Source organism: Jaculus jaculus, chromosome 2, assembly GCF_020740685.1.
Source record: "Jaculus jaculus isolate mJacJac1 chromosome 2, mJacJac1.mat.Y.cur, whole genome shotgun sequence".
NCBI lineage: Eukaryota > Metazoa > Chordata > Mammalia > Rodentia > Dipodidae > Jaculus > Jaculus jaculus.
In genome coordinates, this window is record NC_059103.1 from 139,073,828 (window position 1) to 139,095,620 (window position 21,793).

Genomic DNA, 21,793 nt, shown 5'->3' on the forward strand with positions numbered 1-21,793 from the left:
AGCACTGGTCACTTGTTGCTGGGGCTGGAGATTGTGAGATGCTCCCACAAGAATGCTGTCTGATGCCTCTTGCTTTCAGTGTAGTGTTATGGAAGAAGGGATCAGGCCAGCATAGGAAATGGGCTGCATACTAAGGATAGGAATGTAGGAAAAAGATTTATTATAATGTATTTGTGCCTCTCCGTGGAAGAGCTTTGGAAAGCATTTCTCTTGAAGGAAGGCCTCTGATTACATCAGTATCACCCAAAAGCTTGGACACAGCATGAAATCTGAGATGAAAAATGCAGCCTTCATTCTGGTAAGGTCTCCACAAAGCCCCTAGGCACTGAGAAGCCCTGCTAATAATGCAAGAGATCGGTGCCATGTATCATGGAACATGCCCAATTCTAAGTTTTTTAACTCATCTATTTTCAGTACTTTTCCTGGTTTACTGGGGAATATAAAATCTCTTTATGATATTCATTATAGAATTTCATTTTGTATTCTGCAAGTTTATGTCAATGCCCAGTGTAAACCTCACCTCTTAGTGGCTCAGTATCACATACTATTTTATCTAGTATTGGTTGATATGTATATTGCAGCTTTTTCTTTTTTGTACACGTTGTTTATATTTTATTTTTATTTATTTATGAGAGATAGAAGAGGTAGAGAGAGAGAGAGAAGGGGTGCACCAGGGCCTCCTGCTCCTGCAAATGAACTCCAGACGCATGCACCACCTTGTGCATCTGGCTTACGTGGGTCCTGGGGAATTGAACTTGGGTCCTTTGGCTTTGCAGGCAAGTGCCTTAACCACCAAGCCATTTCTCCAGCCCTATTTCAGCTTTGTCTTAAATCACTAAATTATAATCATCATAGTAAAGTTTCCTGACCTTAATTAGCAAGTTATTAACTAAGTAATCATTTCATTTTTCAGACTTTTGTTCATTTGCTCCTAGGGAATATACATTGAAACTCTTCTCTGTTGGGAACATGTTTAGAATGTGAGCCAAAATGACATTGTTTCGGTTTGTCCCACTTATGTCTTTATTCCACTTGTTTCACTTTTTTATATTAGTAGAATGAGCAATCAAAAAACAATATTTTTAAATGTTAGAAGCACTGACATTAAAGCTGAGTTAGCAAACATTTGCTTTTATTTAGTGCACACTAAAACTCAAATAAACCATGGTGTTTACATTTTAATATATCAACATGTGAGCAACTCTTTGCAGATAAACGTCTCTAGGTTTTATTTTGGTTTTCATTTTGTATCTAATTTTATAATGAGACAGAATCATAACCACATGGCATTAGACAATTTTGTTTAGACATATGTTAAAAAGAGAAGCAATCTGGTCTTCTTTCAAAATAAAGCTAAAATGTGAGCCATTCCATATTTTCTACTTTTAATATATTATTTATTATTTTCAGACTATCATTTGAATTTTGACCAAATTAAAATATAAGTTTTTCCTCCTACTATTTAAGCAATGATAGATATGTTCCAAATAGTATGGTAGTTCTTTCCTAATATCCAAATGATTCTGATATTTTTAGAAATTTCATATTTTTTTTTACATGTGAGGCATCTGCTAACTCAAAGTAGGATTAGTTTCAAAATGTAGAAACTTTATTATTTATAATCATAATATTAATGCTTACCAAACAAATGTGAATTAAAATCAACTTATCAAGTTCAAGTAAGTCCAAATATTCATTGCCACACAATTTGCAAAGAAACTAGTGTATTTAAAAATACCACATTACCTAGCAGAATAACTGGAAATCAGTGTAACAAACTGGATTAATATCCTCTGGTTGTTAGTGAAATTTAGTGCTTTAAATACAAAATATCTGTTAAGAATTGTCAGCTTAAAGAGTCAAGAAGCTATGAAGAACTAGAGGATGAAGGCAGTGAATTTTAAAACATTTTTAGAAAGCAGTTTAGAACAGCCTCTCACATCTTCAGGAAGTTATTGTCAAGGCCAGCATACAGCGGGAACTCACCAAAGGTGTCAAGTGACAGCTTTGAAAATCTCTGAAGGTGTCAGACAGGAAGCTTATATGAAAGTTGTTTTTTTTTCCTTTTTAAATCTATCAAGTTTTGGTTTTCCAAATGTGTCATCTGAACTGGAAAAAGGATTGATTCTATGCAACAAAATATCTAACAGTTACTTCTCATAATTCTGGCCTTGTTTCTCCTGTGTTGTATGTAGTCTGTCACTGCTTTCCATGTAGTGAGGTCCCCACTATGTTGCTGAGGGAGAGTGCATAACATTGTCACCTACAATAATTAATTTATCTTTTATCCCTCAGATATATTTAAATTTTGAAAGCTTAAATAAATATTATTTACTATTAAAGTTACATTCAATTTAGAAAACTAGGCAACTGGATTTTATTCCAAGAAAATCTTATTTGGTTATCAGGATTGGTTAAGAATAGATACATGTGAAATGACAATTTTTATATTTATTTGTTTTGTTTTTCAAGGTAGGATCTCACCATAGCCCCAACTGACCTGGAACTCACTCTGTAGTCTCAGGGTGGCCTTGAACTCATAGTAATTCTCCTACCTCTGCCTCCGAGTGCTGGGATTAAAGGCATGTGCCACCATGCCCGGCTTCATATCAACTTTTAAAAGGATTTAATCAACTGTCACACAGATACAAAAAGAACAAATATTATTTATGTAAGCCTGATCAACTAATGACTGGGAAAGAGGTTTTGATAATGCAAATAACAATTCAAACTTTCATATATATATAGACATAAGGAATGTCAAAATGAGGTTATGAATAGATGTGAAACCTGGCAAAATTAAATCAATTTCCATATGCTAAATATCAGTTGCTTTATAATGGATGCTATTTGCATCTATATAGATAAGAATCATTTGCAATTATCATTTTCTTAAAATATTTAATTAATTAATTTATTTGAGAGAGAGTGCGAAAAAGAGGAGGAGAGAGAGGGAGAGGGTGGGTGAGAAAGAGAATGAGCATGTCCAGATGGGATGTACCAGAACCTCTTACTGTTGTATATGATTTGTGCATCTTGCTTTCTGTAGTTACCAGGGAATGGAACCCAGGCCAGCAAGCTTTGTAAGCAAGTGCCTTTGATAACTAAACCCTCTCCCCAGCTCAAACCTATAATTTATTTGGAGAGAAAAGCCATCAGGGTGAGTGTGCTGGAAAGTGAGATGGAGTGCCATTTCAATGTGTGGTACAGAGTAGCAAATCTTGACATTTATTGAATTTGTTTACATTTATTTTGCATTATTTTTCACAATTTATCATATTTTTATAATTTTGTCAATTTTCTTTTCTCTTACCAGAATCTATTAGTTAAATTTCATAGAGCTCCATATTTAGTAAATTCTCCTCTTATTTTAATAGTTTCTTTTGTAATTTCCAAATAACTGGGTTACAGAATCACAATTCACTAAAATAATTTTGGATTTTAGCTTAATCCTGTGACCTACATCATTAACATACCCTAAAAGGTATTTAAAAATTTTGTTAGCTATATAAATGGTCTATAGATAATTCTATTTTAACAGAAGTATAGTTTTAATGAATTGTTAGTTAGAAACAATCTATGAAATATATCTGGAGTAGTCTGGTTCTATTTTATTTTATATGCATCATGCTTCATCAATACTTATTTTTTAGGGAATTCTATCACTATAGACATAAAATCAAAGTTATCAAGCCTGTCTAAGAAATAGAAACTGATTTTCAGTACATTATTTACATATTCACACCAAAGAGAAAGAAATAGTTAATACAGAATTTAAATGTCCCATGGTGAAGAGTTCAACAGAAGAACATTTTATTTCTTTAAATATACTGAACTTCTATGGCCACATATGACATGCATCACTGATTTATTGCATGTAGAGAATCCAAAAATAAGTTATCCCTGTGGAATAACAATACTTCAAGTTTATAAAGCACTTATTCTATTAGTAGATAGAGCGATATGTTGGTTCAGAGCTGGTAACTGTTTTCCATATGATCCATGGCACTCCTGCCCACCACTCCTAGTCCCTGGATATTCACTATATTTACAGCAAAAATGTTTTGGAAGGAAAGAATGAGTGACATTTCTTCTCAAATCAGTGCAGAGTACTTACTCTTGGGAGTATGAAAGGGTTTGTACTACACTGAGACATAGTTTAATATTCCTGCATATTTTTTTGAATAAACATAGCAAGAAGAACACATCAGCTCTTATTTTAAGAAATACTCAAGATTTGAGCTCCTTGACCCCATCAGAAAGAATTATATGTAGGATGATGGGCTGAGCTTTGGACATATGTTACTGCCTGTTGATATGGATAAGGCAAGCAGGTGCATTTTATTACCAGTTCTATTCCAGGAAAAGCAAAGTAAAACTTTTAAGTCATCTATCAACAGTAATGTTTGTTCTATCTTTATGAGTATAGTAAGTCAGCATTTAAAAGTTCTTCCCAAACTACACTCAGCTAATGTTCCATTTGCACTTCATGTAAATTGCGAGAAACAAAGAGTAGTTGAATGCCTCTTATCTATTCAGGAGCAAAGCCATAGGAACTGTCATCCAATCAGTCTGCTGAACCATTGTGGAGAAAACATATAACAAAACTGCCTTATTAGTCATCTTCTTTCTTATGAGAACAGATTTTAAAGTTTGGTAGAAAAATTGAAATAACCAAGATATTTTAATTTTGAGTATTGCTTTCTTGATTGTTTTAAACTTTTCTCTTTTAGATGAGGACCTTCAGCCATTTGATTTCACCTTTAAAAACAAAATCCATCACTTTTCATTTTTCTTGTTTAAATTGCAGACTGCACAGTCCAGTCTGAAAATTTAGGGAATGTGATTTTATCCTCTTTATCACCAGAAAAATTTTAAAACTATATTTCTGCCATTTTTGATTGTTGTGAATTTTATTTTATTTTATTTTTGGTTTTTCGAGGTAGGGTCTCACTCTAGCCCAGGCTGACCTGGAATTCATTATGGAGTCTCAGGGTGGTCTCAAACTCACGGCTATCCTCCTACCTCTGCCTCCTGAGTACTGGGGTTAAAGGCATGTGCCACCACACCTGACCATTGTGAATTTTAAACCCGACATCTTCCACATTTATGTTGCTTCTTCAGATAAGCCTCCAGGGACCAATTTAATATTTGATGATTTTTAAAAAAGCCCTTAAATCTCAAAATAAGCATGGATTCTCTGTAAGTAGTATATTCCAAAATTGATTTTTTTCTTATTAATTTTTTCTTCCATTGCCTAATTAGTACCTATCACATTCAGCTGTCTAAAAGGATTGAGGTTTATACATGTGATACATGTGAATGAGGAGACATTATCTAATCCACATCCTTTATCCCCTTCATCCTACTCCAAGAGTGTGATGTGGTTTGAATCTGAAATGCCCCCACAGGCACACGGGACAAATGACCACTTCAAAGCTGGTGGCTATTTTACAGGCTGTGGAGTGTTTAGGATGTTAGGCTGGGCTAGATGTTGGTCACTGGTGGCAGATTTTTGAAAGTTGGACATGTCTGTCATTTCAGTGTGCCCTTGCTGCTTCTTGGGCAACCACTCTGTGAACATTCAATACCCCAGGCTCCCACTGCCACAGATGGAGCCTCTCTGCTGCACCTTGGCCATGATGTGGGACTGAAACCATGGTTCAAAGTAAAGATTACCCCCTTAGATATCTTCTGTCAGGTTATTTTGTTAAAGAAACAAAAATAAGTAGCTAGTATTGAGGGGAAGTTACTATCCTTGGACCAGTCAGGATAAAAGCTATATTTTCTGATGCTCTTCCTGAGGTAAGGATTTTTCACTGTGGTGCCTAGTCTCTCTTGATAAGAGCTCATATTTCAATATAAATTGCAAACTATTTTTAAGAATTTCAGGGGCTGGAAAAATGGCTTAGCAGTTAAGGCACTTGCCTGAGATGACTAAGGACCCATGCTTGACTCTCCAGACACCATGTAAGCCAGAAGCATGAGGTGACAAAACCACATAAGGTTGTATATGCGCACAAGGTGGTACATGCATCTGGATTTTGATTATAATAGCTGGAGGACCTGGGGTGCCAATTCTGTTTCTGTTTCTCTCTCTCTCTCTCTCTCTCTCTCTCTCTCTGTCTGTGTCACTTTTGCTCTTATAAAAATAGAAGGCCAGTCTGCTGGGCTTGCCTCAAAAATAATTCTGGAATATAATGTGTATATTTACTTTTAAAATAAAAGTTATTTCCAAAATCTTGCTTTGCTTTATTTGAATTTCTAAAATGTTATTTTAGAATAGGTTTAGATTCAGAAAACACTTTGCAAAGACAAAACATCTCCATTATGTCTCCGAGCCATTGTTAACAATTACTAATATCTTATATTCATGTAGGACATTTGTCACAATTGGAAGTAATGAAGTCTGTATTTTAGTCAGCTTTCCACAGATTTCTCCTCAGTCTCAGTCCCAGTGTCCCATGCAGGAATCTACTTTATGTGTGGCTCAAGGTCCTGGGGTTTATCTGGGCTATGACCATTTCTCAGGATTTCTTTGTGTTTCAGGTCTGCAACAGTTTTAAGAAGTACCAGACAAATATATTTTAGGTTGTCTTTCAATTTATATTTGTTTGATATTTTCCTTGTAAGTAGACTGACACGATGTGCTCTTAAAAAGAACAACATGGAGAGAAAATTTCTTTCAGCAAGGCTAGGTATCTTCTTTCAAGGGACTCTGTTCTCCACATCCCCAAATGCTGTTCATGCCAGCCTCCACAACCTGGCCTCAGGATGTTCTTGTCATGATTCTCAGTTGCAAAGTTATTCTTTTCTTTAGCCTCTCTCTTTTATTTTTTTATAAAAGAATTATTTATTTATTTATATTTATTTATTAGAGACAGTGGGAGGGGTAAGTGGGAGAGAGAGAGAGAGAGAGAGAGTGGGCACACCAAGGCCTCCAGCCACTGCAAATGAACTCCAGATGCATGTGCCACAATGTGCATCAGGCTTACGTATGACCTGCAGAATCAAATCTTGGTCTGTAGGCTTTGCAGGCAAGTGCCTTAACTGCTAAGCCATTTCTCCAGCCCCTGTCATTTTCTTTTTAAGAGAGCCACTACACACTTAAGTTATTTGAATTTCTTCTGAAGTGTATTCGTCAATAATCATTCATTAAGTTATTGACTCATTCATTTTATTAGCATGGATTTCGTAGCAGACCGCTTCAGGTTCACTGAGATGAACTTCCTGACCAGGCACAATTATGGAGGAAGGGATATTTATTGAAGCTTACAGATCTACGGGAAGTTCCATAATGGTAGAAGAAGCTGGCCTGCTTGCACAGGTCCAGGCAGAGAGAGAGAAAAGCCAAAAGCCACATCACACAGTACACTTCAGGAACTCCATCTAGGCATACTTTGCATACCTTTAGATTGGAATTTCAAACCTACCACCACTTCAGATCCACCCACTGACACCTCATCGATCCAGGTAGCTGCAGATACAAACCACAAACTAATAAAGCACTGAACATATTGGGGGACATCTATTAAAACTACCACAGACTTATACATATTTATTTCATATTTTAGGTAATAACCCATTGGTGTCTTCATCATTATTGTCATTAATTTGCTCAAACTGTTCTAGTTTTGGCTACAAATACCATTTTTAGTTGGCTGTCTTATATCCCTTTGCCATCTTTCTTTAAAACTATTATTTACTTCAGAGATAAAGAGGAAAAAATAGAGTCAGAGAGAGAAAATATGGGATGCAAGACTTCCAGTAATTGCTAACAAACTACAGATGCATGCGCCACCATGTGCATCTAGTTTACCCAGGTACTGGGGGATCAAACCTGGGTCCTTAGGCTTCACATGCAAGTGCCTTCACTGCTAAGCCATCTCTCCAGCCCTCCTTTTCTATCTTCTCATCAATGTGTGTGTGTGTTAGGGATGTTTGAGCACTTTTCTTTTCCAGCACTACAAAATACTTATACAGGTTTGCTTTTATATTTCCTACTTCAGTCCTAGAATCAGTAAAATTTCCAAGAACTCTGATTTCTTTTTTTTAAATTTTTTAAGTTTTTATTTATTTCTTTGAGAGGCAGATGAGAGAAAGAGAGAGATTGAATGAATGAATATGGGCATTCCAGGGCCTTCAGCTACTACAAACAATTCCAGATGCATGCACCTCCTTGTGCATCTGGCTTTATGTGGCTACTGGGGAATCGAACCTGGGTCCTTTGGCTTTACAGGCAAGTTCTTTAACTGCTAAGTCATCTCCCCAGCCCAAGAGCTCTGATTTTGTATTTGGAGGATGACATCAGAAAGCAAGTTCTGGAGCTGGGGACATCACTCTGTGGGTAAAGTGCCTGCTGAACAAGGATGAGGAAGGACCTGGGATAAGATCCTTAGGATCCACATAAAATTCCAGGTGTGGTAGTGTGCACCTATAAACCTAGCACTGGAAAAGCATAAATAGGGACTCCCTTGGGCTCAGTGAATGTCTAGACTAGAAAAATTGGTAAATTGTATGTTCAGTGAGAGACCTTGCTTCTCTGTCTGGTGCACTCATGTGTGTACACACACACACACACACACACACACACGACCAAGATCTGGGTGATAGACATGTTTTTTAACTGATTGCCATTGCTGTAAATCCTCCCTGATTCAGAGGCAATAAGTTATATATGTATCTAATCACTAATACATCAATTAGAATCTGTAAATACCTTTATATATAACCATTTGTATTGAGAGAAAGCTAACATTAGTGTATCTTGCTGTCTAATACAGTACACATCTATCATTCTTGCTTCCTCCTTATGTACCTACACATTCTTCCAACAGGAAGAATTCTGGTTGCCACCAACTACCATTCACCCACTTCATTATCTGATTCCAGATTACATGCCTTTTGGCTTCAGAATTATAACCTGCAAATCCATGACTAACATGTCAGTTAAAGTACCATTCTTACATATAGTTCCTTTGATCTTTGGATGTACAGACTCCAGTGTCCTGCACAATTGATTTAGGCAGCATCTTGTTCCACATGCCCTTCTGTGAGATTCCTTTCAATGAAATTTAATGCATACATATCCTTTCTGAATAGTTGTCCATGTGTCCTGGATTCTCGCGTCTCGTAATTGATCTTTTTATTGGCACACATTAAAGGTTACATTGTGGAATAAAGTTAGATGGGTTTCAACATGTATTTAAATTTTTTTATTTACTATTATAATCCCATGCAGAGTCATTTTACTGTCCTGAAATGTCTCCTTTCCTTCACCTATTCAGCTCTTCTCCACTCCTATCAAACCGCTTGTTTAACTCTACATTGGGACTGAATCATTTCAGAATTTGCCATCAAAATCAAGGGTTAGCAGACAGCATCCTTCTCTTATAAAGGATCCATTTTAAGCAAAGTAGACATGTAGTGTCTATTATGTCATATTTCTTAGATTCAGAACTATGGCCACTAATGTTATCATTTTTTCTGAATAAAATAATGCAAAATATTTTATTTCAAGCTAGAGAACAGTCACTGAAATAGAAGAAAATGATAAATTGAAAAGTCAAGTGGGTAAACTGAAAGATCATATGAATTTCATGTTTTTTTTAATTTCCAAAATATACCTGGAAAGATTTTCTAATTTAAATTTTTTGTTACATTGCTTTAAGGGGAAAACCTATCCTCTCTAACTCTTTTTTGTAATGTTCCTCCTCAGGCTGATTTTGTCCCACACAAATGGTGACTTTGTGAGTCCCTATTTTGGGGCATCCACTCTACTAGATGCCAGGGATCTGTAGGTGAAACAAAAAGCTATCCATAGCTTCAAAAACTATCCATGTTTATTATTGGAGCTAGAAAATATAGATGGACAATCACTATGCAGCCATTGCTATGTGGGTGCAATCAGCACGTAAAGCAATAGAGAAGTGATTTTGCCTTGGAGGGTCAGGGAAACTTGCAGTTCTGGAGGCACCTGAGCCCCAGAGGAGGAGTGTTAAGGAAATACAGTGCAAAACATCCTGTTAGAATACAGGGGGTGACAAGATTGAAGAGTTACTAATAAATTTTAGCTAGAGAGTGGGAGGGAAATCAGTGTGGCTGATGAAGAGTTTTGAGTTAGATTTTATCCTCAGCATAATGAGAGAACCATTGAAAGACTATGAAGAAGGTGGTGACATCAGATAACTTCTTTAAGAACTCATTCTGATGGAAATGATGAGGAAAACTAGGGAGGGTACAAAATTTGGTCCTTAAACCTTCATAGATGATATTACTACAGTTTTGAATGTAAATGATGGGCTATTTCCAGCCAATGACAGAAGGCAAAGAGCAGCAAAGAAATATATGAGAAAAAATTTTACCAGAATATGGGATTGAAGCTGAGTATGCGAGGGGCAGTGCATGTGTATTCTCAGCTTCTTGGGAGACAGAACCAGATGGAAATCTTAAGCCAAGATGTTAGAGACAAAACAAGCAGCTAAATAAGAAAACAGGCAGAGGTAGGAGGATCACCATGAGTTCGAGGCCACCCTGAGAATACAGAGTGAATTCCAGGTCAGCCTGGGCTAGAGTGAGACCCTACTTAAAAAAAAAAAAAAGAAAAAGAAAAAGAAAGCAGGAAGACAAGGCAAAGACAGTGAAGTAATGTTGATGGAATGGTTGGGAGAAATTGGTTGTCATTCAATCTAATCTTCATTCTCACTACAGAAAGTTCAACCTTGATGGAAGAAAGGCCCATCTTCTGCAATCTCATACTGAATGCCTCATGATTGTAATTCTAAGCCTGTGTATCAATATTTATGTAAAATATGAGTTCAGAAGGATCACTGCTTAGATTTAGATTTTCTTCTTCTTCTGTTCACAAATCTTATTAAAAGAAGACTATAGAAATGTATTTGGTTTTATGACTCATATCTATGACATGAGTTTAAATTTAGAGTATGTTTCTACCGTGGGGGAAGTTTTCTTGTTTTTGAACTTGCAATTTCTAGAACCTGAAGTGTTCAGCACTACTGGTGCTCATGACAGCAGTCCAGCGTTTAACCGACGCCTTTGCGTTCTCTGGCAGGACGAGTCCTTAAAGCAGCTGCAGGTGGTGCACCAGCCCTGGCTCCTGCCAAGCGACACAGAGAGCGAAGGACTGGAGGACCAGCGTGAGTATGCGCTCCTGTAGAGCGACAGTTCTCTTACCCAAACGTCTATAGTGCACTTAGTAGCATAGCATTAAACAGTTGCTTGTAAAACAACTAGCAGATTTTATTAGATAAAAGATTAGCTCTACCTCAAGGTTACAAAACTTGATTCAATGATATCATAATTATAGCACAGAGGTCAAGCTTTCCACAGAGAAGTTATGCTTTTTGAACACTACCATAGGATGGTGCAGCTAAAATGTTCTATAAATACCGAATTATATAATTATATTTGTGACAACTTCAGATCAATTAAAAATTCCGAACTATGTTGTAATAAGTCGATTATTATGATCAGGTATCCTTGTTAGTTAAAGAATAAATTTATGTATGTAGACTTCTATGTCAACAAAATAAATTATATGGAACTTCAGGTAAATATGGCTTTTGATTTGAGGTACTAGAGGAAGATCATTGCACAATGGGTCACTGCTATGGTGTGGTTCATGTCATGCTTTTCAAAGTCCCATGACATTGTCAGGCCCATGGGTTTATCAATCTAGTTGACAAGTCTGTGTTTGGATTGCTTAGAAATATCACTATTAAAATGATAAAATGCCATTTTTACACTAATAGTACCTGAAAAGAGAAAGTAATAGTTGTATGTGATAACAAAGCCTTTTGTGTTACTGATGTAATATTATTAATAACTCTCTTGAGCCACAACCACTGATTGTATAATACCTAATATATATATGGTTCTATACAATGGGGTTTTAGGAAGTTATTCTTCCAAAATAAAAGTAATTGTATGACCTAATTTAACATCCATAGTTTCTTGCTTATATGTCCAAAAAGGGCACAGGCGAGAGGGCCATGGGAGTCTGAGTATTAAGGTTCTGAAAAGGAGGTAATGATCCTGGGCCCCTAGCTGACATACTCAGAAGTACAGTGAGAAGCATGGTGACATTCTACAGTCTATTGGAGCAAAACAATACATGCCACAAAACTTTTCTTTCGATAAGTAGACGTACTTTAAATGGTAAAGCACAGATAATATTTTAGAAGGTCCTTAAGCAAGAAAAAATAAGTAAAGTGGTTTAGGAATAATCAACATAGGATACAAAGAAGAAATTTTCCAAATATGAATCAAGTAATAGCTCAGCAGGTAAGAGCGCTTGCTATGTAAAAATGAGGACCTGAGTTCAATTCCCATCACCCATATAGAATGATGGATATTGCCACACATACCAAGCACCCTACCAGTAAGGCAGTGGAGACAAGAGGTTTCACAGGACTCCCTACTTAAGCCAATCTAGCTGAAAAATGGCAAGCTCCAGGTTCAGTGAGAGACTTTCTTGGGGAAATAAAACAGAAGAGTGACAGAAGACACTCAATGTCCTCTGCATGCATGTGTACAGGGCAACAGGTTTGAGTGTACATAGGCACACATCATGTACACACCAGAAGGGGGAAAACAAAAAGAAATGTGATCATAAACCCGTTCCTCTCCAGTACCCTTACATATACATAAGATGATATGGCATCATTTAGGTTGTTACTTTCATCAAATTCTTTTAAATCTTGTACTGAAAACCCCAGTAATTGTTTGCATACATTATATAAACACAGCTAGTTAAATACTATTTGATTCAAAACACAGGTGCTTGAAATTGTCAAAACCAGACAAATAATCTCCTTTTGGATGTAGTCTGTTAAATACATTTGTGCTATATCTTATAATGAACTAAGACTTAAATACAGGTGGCTGGGAATATGAATCAGCTGTTAAAGGCACTTGCTTGCAAAGCCTGCCAGCTTGGGTTCAATTCTCAAGCCACCCACATAGGCCACACACAAAAAGTGGTACAAGCATCTGGTGTTTGTTTGCAGTGGCAAGAGGCTTTGTTGCAGAGCCCACAAATAAAATAAAAGAAATAAAATAAAATAAAATAAATATAAATAAATAAATAAATAAATAAGGAAAGCCCTTAAATATAAGAAAATAAGCGATGAGAACAGTCAATTGTGTCCATTTCAAAGTCTGGACTTCTTTCCTTCCTTTAATAGCTTCATGTCTTCAATTAGTACTAAGACTAGAAAACACCCAATACTGTAAATGAGATAAAAAAAAAAAAAATTCCCTACTTTGTTTAACTCCTGACATTGCCTGCATATTGTCATGAGATTTTGACAATTAGTTGGACTTTTCCTTCTTCCAGGAGGGCACAAAATATTTGAATGGAATCCAGGTGTTTTCTTAAGTTTATTGAGACACCTGACAAACCTCTCATAAGTATCAGGAATGTGAGTCAACAAAGGGTGAATGGATGTTTTCCAGAGTGTTTGAATAGGAAAATCTGAAATTAAAGAAAATTTGTGACTGTAATATTGTTTTAAGTATTATTTATAGCTTTATTATAATTTTAATATTAGATACATAGTTTTATTTCTAGATTTTGCTGAATAGTCTATCAATCACTCTAAAGAAGTTCATTCTTGAATTTCTGTAACCACAGACCTAGAACCAAAAATAGTTGATCTCAGAAATGCTGTCCTGGGAGGTGACCCTAGATAAAAGGTAAATTGTTGGAAATAAAATCAGGGTTTAAAATAACTAGGTGTTAATAAGAACCATCTGAAAATGGAATGTTAGCTTGCATTGTTGCTGGGCTCACAGCAAAAAAATGCAAATATTTGTCAAGAGTGGCTTCCAACCGCCAGGTGCTGGGATGTGTGTGTCGCAGCGCTGTGAAAGTGCTGGCATCCAGCTCCTTCCTGTGCTCAGTGTACATAGTTTGTGCGTCAGCTGGCAAGATACATCTAGATCATCTATGTGTATTTTCTCAGTGAAAGGAAATAAATGGCATAAATCTCTGTGGACCCAGCATCTGATTTTGAGTTTACAGACTCACATGCTAGGAATTTATTGAGTGAGGAAGAGGACAAGTTCATCTCTTCAAAGTAACACCTGGTTCTTGGCTCAGCTTCCTATAAATAATACTTAGGTAACTTTATAGAATTCTTTCATTTCTCCTGAGACAAAATCATAATGGCAGAATGTTTCCAAGTATAACATCAGGATCTTTGTTGTCATGTACATTTCTTACTAAATTGTTATAATATTTAGCTCAAATAACTTTTATAAATGAGCTCCATTTAAGAAAATGTGCCTTTGAACAATTGAATGGAAAGCTTTGTAAATTCTTACTACAGGTGAGCAGAATATTTGGTTAAGTAGATTTTTTCTTCTCTCTGTTTAAATAGCAAGTTTTATACCACAGCATAAATGACTTCATGTCTACAGTTTATGTCTGTGTGTTTATTTTTGAGATCATAATCCAAAGTCACTAGACACATTTAAGTATAGATATCTGGATATCCTGGGTTCTTCGTGTTCTTGGGATGTACTTCAGAGGAGATGTGGCATGCTCATGGTGGTATGGCCATAGCCTGGGACTATACTTTAGGCATAGCAATTCAGAATTTCTGTGTGTGGGCCTCTGAGGTCTACACTTCAAATCATTCTTCTGTTGATTTTGCTTATTCTAAAAGCGGATAGTTAGAAAAGTTCAGTGAACGAAAAGGTTGTGTTTGTTTAGAATTGACTCTATATATCTGTTAGACTATGGAGCTTCTTTTTCTGGACTTTTTTCTCACCTATAAATTGAAATATAAATATGAAATATTCAAATTTCATATGGAGTTGGAGATGAGAGGAGAATGCAATGTCAAGGGCTAACATGAAGAACAGATCCTCCAGACTGTAGGTTCAGTGGTCACCAAGTCCAAGGTACATAAAGCAACTAGAATCAATCTAGTCAGAATTCTCAACCACATCTTGTATTGAAAAAGAACCAAGAAAAAAAAAAAAGGGCAAAGAGTGAGACAGCTCTGTGTAGCATGCTTGCCTAATACACACAAGGCTCTGAGTTCATCTTCAGTACCACAAACAAAAACTCAAAACAGGTAGAATGCAAAACAAATCAAATCAATAAAATACAGATGCCCAAACAGAGAAACTACCGTCACCTGGGCATGACCACACACATTCATTCTCCCAGTACTCAGGAGGCTGACGAAGCACAATCATGAGTCTGAGCTACCAAAGCTACAGAACCAGACCCTGTCTCAAAAGAAAAAAAAAAAAAAATCAGCATGGTATGGAGAATCTAATCATGTTGTAATGTATTGAGACATGGCTTTAAATCCTAGACCCTGAGGGGAGGAGGTACCATAGTATAAAACACTGGAAGGTTTGGCCCTGGGTCTGCTTAAGGCCATCAGGATTACATAAAGTTTGATTTGGGGAGGCGGCTGCATCAGCTGTGAGAAGAAAAGAACCTCTGCTTTCCTGCTGTGGGAAAAGCCAGGAAATTTAGCTATCAGTAGTGGGCTTTACATGAAAAACAGTTATCCAAGCAAACAGACTCAAGCTTGTACTTGCATTGTTGAGTGTAAACAGAAACTCCCTATATTGTTAGGGATCCTATAGAAAGATTAAAAGTTGGCCATTATTATTAAAATTCACTTATAAATCCTCAAGATTTGAAAATCAACTTGCTCAAAGGCTCTGTAAGAATATAAAAGCTAAACAAAAAGTTATGGCAAGTCAAGATCAAGTCAGCCCTGAGGTGAGCAGTAGGGCGGTGTGGTCAGAATGGAAACAGACAGGGAAAACAAGAAGAGATTCTTAGACATATGTTCCAAACATATGAAGGCACGCGCGCACGCGCGCACGCACACACAAACACACACACACACACACACACACACACACACACAGTAGCTAAGAAGTCATAGGTTGAGGGAAAATGAGTAAAACATATCAACAAATATTAGGGGCAGCGGGGGGAGATGGCTTAGCAGTCAAAGGCAATTGCTTACAAACCTTGTTGACCTTGGTTCAATTCCTTAGCACCTATATAAACAGGATACAAAGTGGTACAGGCATCTGGCTTATGTTTACTGTAGTAAGAAACCATAGCAAGCCAATACACACACACACACACACACACACACACACACACACACACACAAACACTAAATAAATAATGATTTTAAAATTAGCAAATGTTCTGGGTGTGGTGGTATATGCCTTTAATCCCAGCACTTGGGAGGCAGAGGTAGGAGGATCGTTGTGAGTTCAATTCCACCCTGAGACTACATAGTTAATTCCAGGTCAGCTTAGGCTAGAGTGAGACCCTACTACAAAAAACAAACAAAAAAATTTAGCAAAAGTTTAAAAATTATCTAAAATAATAATTATAATCACCATTGTCGAAGAAAAGTAGTCAAGTGGAGTGGAGCTCATATCCTAGCACTCAGGAGGCAGAGGTAGGAGGATTGTGAGTTCTAGGACAGCCTGAGCTACAAAGAGAGACAAAAGAAAGGAAAACTGAAGTGATGGAAAATATTAATGTACATGTGTGTGATTGCATAAGACCAAATACTACATAAATTCAAAAAAGCTAAAATAAACATTGATATGAAAATGCTGCCTAATCAAATATAGTTTATTCATATAATAAAAGTTATGTAATAAAACCTAATTTTTATTGGTCCAGACACTATTGCCTTGGCTAACCATTGGAGTAGCCTTCTCAAGGATCCGTTAGACATGCCATTGCCTGGGACTCATCATTAGAGATGCCTTAACATCAGTCCAAATATATACAAAAATGGAAATATAGAAAAATACATTTTACTATTTTTTTCAGCAGAATGAATTAAAGTAAGATCTGATTCTAGTTATATGGATATTTATCAAATTATTTAATCTAGAAATTCTAATCTATTAAGCTTTTATTATATTTTACATATTTATATAAATAAAAATTTTTAAATTATAAATGTTTTATAACATTAATGACTGAATTGAAATTACAGTGAAAATTCCTGGAACCTAGGAACATTAAAACTCGAGATTCCTATTTCACTTACAGATACAGTTTGAATTAATAGAAGTGTTAAAGGCTAAAGTTTTCAACTTTGTTCCAACACTTACAATAGTATGTTATACATCAATATGCTTTCCCCTGTACTTTTCATTTTGAATGTTTACTCAAAATTTCCTGGGGAATGTTTACTTACCTACTACAGAAATCATAACACAGGACTCATATTATTTTTTTACCCTGCTTTGGAAGTACTTTTTTCAAAACCAATCATATTTTTTAAGTTTAAAATTTATATGCACAGAATGTTGCAAAGATAATCCTGGAGGTTTCCATTTTCCTCACACAATTTTCCATTCTGATAAACACCCCTACTACCATAGTACACTAATTAAATAAGAAATTACAATATTTTGTTAAACATTAGATTATATGTGCTTACTGTGCCTAGTCTCCATTTTCTATAACTTTCTCAGCATTTAATTATTCTCTGTGACTCTGACAGTTTTGAGGAGTATAGGTCAGGAATTTTGTATAATGCCTCTGCATTGAAATTCATGTGATAAGTTTCTCATAATTCGATTGTTTTTATGGTTTTGAAGTAAGGCAAAGGAAGTGAAGATCTTTATTTCATAGGAATGGATGCATGCTGTCAGCAGGATGTGTCACTTATGCTATGAATAGGGTAGTGTTTGTTCATTCCACCACTGTAGAGTTACTGTTAACTGAGCTTACTATGTTCTGTCCTCTCTGCTCTGTAACCAAGCCACCAGTCTATCCTGCTCTCAAAGACTCTGCCACCCCACTTTCTTCTGGTCCTTGTGATTTCTAACTAGAAGCATAATTGGGGTTTCTTGAGCTACTTGGTCATATAGATTAATGTTTCTATGAAATATTAGTTTTCATCAAATCTTCTGTCTACCCCTTCTTTCTTATGTCTCCCTTTGGGTTGCAAAAATATGTAAATTCTTGATAGCTGTCTCTGTCAGCTTTCTAGGTTACTCTTAATTTTTTTCTTTATTTTTCCCTTAGAATGGATAATCTCAGTTACTGGTACTTTTTTTTCTTCCTTCCTCTTCCTCAGGATGAATTATCTTAATTGATCTATCTTCAGACTTTCTTTTTTGAGCTCTACCATAGCAACTTTTTATTTCAGTTTCATCACTTTTATATTGTTCCACTTACAATTTATATCTCTTTGTTAATGGTTTACATTTGGTGAGGCATTGTTCACCTCCTTTCCTTTATTTATTTATTTATTTTTCAAGGTAGGGTCTCACTGTAGCCCAGGATGACCTGGAATTCACTACATAGTCTCAGGGTGTCCTCAAACTCACGACAATCCTCATACCTCTGCCTCCCAAGTGCTGGGATTAAAGGTGTGCGCCGCCACCATGCCCGGTTCTCCTTTAATTTTTTAAACATCATTTCTGTAATTATCCAAATATATTTGTTATTGGTGGTTAAAAGTCTTTTCCTACTAAGTCTGTCATCTGGTCTTTTTCTAGGACAGTTTCTTTATTCCTTTTTGTACAGCCCAACTTCTTGTTTCTTAACATGCCATTAATTAGTTTTTTTTTTTTTTAATATAACTTTTAGAGTTGGCCACTGAGGTCCTGCTGGCAACTTAGTGATCAGCTGACACCTGGTCAAGGCATTGGTACTTGCTGCATGAGTTCCTTTTCAATCACCACAGTCAGCATTTGTTCTGGAAACATCTTAAGGGATGAAAGGTTTTCTTTTAGCTTACGGTTCCTGAAGGTTCTGGCTCACAGTTACTTGGCCTCATGTGCTTGTGCAGGACACCATGGAGGCAGGAACGTGTGGCAGAGGACAGCTGTTCCCAGCATGGCAGACAGGAAGACAGGAAGCAGAGAGCATGGTAAGAGCCCAGGGATGGGTATTATGTCACTAACACAAGCCCAGTCACCTTTTCTCCCAGTTAGGTTCCAGATCCTCCAAAACTGATGCCATTATTTGGGGAATAAACATTCAAAACATGAGTTTATGGTGGGCATTTCAGATCCAAACCATAACCCAGCACAAAGCCATGGACATTTCAGCACTTTCCATTCTGCTAACACAGGGCCTATAGGTCAGGTAGAGGAGAGAAGTAGGGCCTTACAGGGGCTTTCCCAGCAAGGGCATATACTGCATATCTGCGGAGTTTCATATGGAGACCACACTTACGGGATTGGCTTCTGTTTTTCATCTCCTTTATTTGCTTCTTTTCTGTGAGCTTCCTGTCCGCTCCAAGTGGTATAATCATCTCAGGTAGCAGGTACACACACTGCTGCCCGATAGTTTCTAATAAATGTCCTATGGGCAGATTTTCCTCACAGAATGAACTACAATTTAGTAAAACAAAGAAAAGATCTTTAAGTGTGTGTGGGGGGGGGGCGGGGGTAATTGTGGTGGTAGGGAGTGTCTTAACTAGAAGAGATAAACTGTGGTGATTCTGTGAATGTGCATTTAGGAATTCCAAGTCCATTCTGCCACTCTGCATTGCTGTGTAGCTTTGCCACAACTATCACTAGCACAGAGGTGCTCATTTTTAAGGATGCTGCTGAGCTAGAGGGAAGTAGACTGATACAGGACACTGAAAGCACCAGTGACACTCTGGAGATGCTTTCAAGGGTGGTAGTGAGCTACAGAGAAGTAGACTGAACCAGGGCAGGAAAGTTGCACGTAACTCAGTGTTCCTGTTGAAATTCATCTGATTTTCTTGACCTAATGTTTTATGGGTGTGGGAAGCCTTTGGATAATTTTCAGGGCTGTGAAAATAAAATAAGTTTTAATGATTTGTTTCCCCAGTAATTTGATTGTTTTTATGCAGAAACTGATCTTTGGGAGCTCCTTGCACCAGTATTCCAGGAAATGTTCCTCTTGTTCTATTTCCCATTTGTCTGTCACCCTCATTTGCCCTCTGAGGAGCAGGGATGTAAAATTTCCCCTTGGGTCATAGTCAAACACTATCTGTTTCAGTGTGTCCTAGCTTCACGACAAAGTGTTAAAAGCCATCTGAGTTTGGGAAAGTCCTACTCATTACCATGTTTCAGACTGCCACTTATAAGATATTGTTATTGATATGGGAATTGATTTTAAAAAAAAAAGCAACTCTGTAATGTTAAATGAATAGACAAGTGTAATCATCATACTGTCCCATCAGGGCAAAGTACTGCCCAGTATGAGACTTCAGGGAATGCCACTGAGAGTCTTCACAAGTACTTATATAATATAACACACAATAACATAATATAATAGTGAATACTACAACATATGCTTGACTATATCATCACAATGTTTTCACCTATTTGAATTGTTCTTGACAAATGCCTAATAACTTCTATTTCAGTATGTCTATGTTAAGATCGCCTTCTATCTTCCAGAATAATAAATTCTCCTACTTTTAGGAATTGTTAATCTAATCTAACTCTCTCCATCTTAATTCTCTCAATTGAGGTTGGGAAATTAAGGCTTCAAGATAGTTGGCTAGTTCATGTCACCTCATTAGTAGCAGATACAAGACGAGAGTCAAGATCTTCTGATTGGGTCTAGTGTTGTCATCCTTTTGTTCCATACTTCATTCATTACCTCCCTTCACCCCCATTGCTAAGGCTGAGAGGTGACATGATTATAATGTGACTCGAGAGCAGAAACACGAATATCCCATTGTATACTAGACTGTGGCTATGCCTTTCACCTTAAAGAAAAAAATCCTACCTCTAACCTCCCCTCAAACTATTTCTTTCCAGATAGTCTCCCAAGATTTGTAATTGAGGTATGTGTGAGATCATAGTATTAGGGTACCATGCCTTACATCACCATGGATAAGATAAGGAATTCATTGATCTAAAATGTAAAAGAGGGCTAGAGAGATGACTCAGCATTTAAAGATGCTTGATTACAATGCCTGAAGCCCTGAGTTCAATCCCCTGGTATCAATGTAAAGTCAGATAAACAAAGTAGTGCATGCATCTGGAGTTTGTGTTTGCATTGGGCAAGAGGCCATAGTGTTCTCTCTCTCTATCATAAATAAGTAACTATTACAAAAACAAGAAAGGGTAAGAGGTGTTGTGAGAGAGCATTGTATAGGACCCAAGAACAAGAATGTGCTAATGGCACATTAGGTCAGATAGGTATTAGAGTTCCATGAGACATGTACCTCTCAACATTAGGATAGTATTGGAACTATGGCATCACAAACAAGGACCAGGAAATAGGCTGTGCATGCCACAGGAGATCAGTGAGGTAGGACTTTGGTACTGTACACTAATTTAAAGGTTGTTGCAGTTGGGATCACATTGCTGGCAGAAATCATCCGACCAAGAGCAGCTTGTGGGAAAAGAGAGTTTATTTTGGTTTACAGGCGCAAGGAGAAGCTTCATGTTGGCAGGGAAAATGATGGTATGAGCAGAAGATGGACAACACCTCCTCGCCAACATCAGATGGACAACAGCAATAGGAGAGTATGCCAAACACTGCAAAGGGGAAACTGGTCCCCAACAAACACTGCCCTCAGGTGGTGTTAATTTCCAAATAGCCAGAAGCTGGGGACTTGGCATTCAGAAGTCTATGGGGGACACCTGAATCAAACTACCACATTCTGTCCCAGTCCCCTTCAACTGATAATCATGCATGATATAAAATGCAATACATTCAGTCTAACTTTAAAAGTCCCCATAGTTTTTTATCAGTCTGAATTATGTTCAAACATTCCCAGAGTCTGAGATTTTTTTAACTGAGCCATAATACTAAAAA

At 36.9% G+C, this 21,793-nt stretch overlaps 1 protein-coding gene across 8 annotated transcripts in view; it reads left to right on the forward strand.

The window, feature by feature from the left end:
• Positions 1 to 21,793, forward strand: part of C2H8orf34 (chromosome 2 C8orf34 homolog) — a 420,783-nt gene that overhangs the window by 375,995 nt on the left and 22,995 nt on the right. For 7 of the 8 annotated variants that reach the window (XM_045144297.1, XM_045144298.1, XM_045144295.1 and 4 more), the window contains 2 exons: positions 11,072 to 11,156; positions 18,834 to 18,914. In XM_045144297.1, the coding sequence (XP_045000232.1) occupies positions 11,072 to 11,156; positions 18,834 to 18,914 (166 nt within the window). The remainder of the gene's footprint in view (positions 1 to 11,071; positions 11,157 to 18,833; positions 18,915 to 21,793) is intronic. The other variant, XM_045144296.1, reaches the window with a different exon arrangement.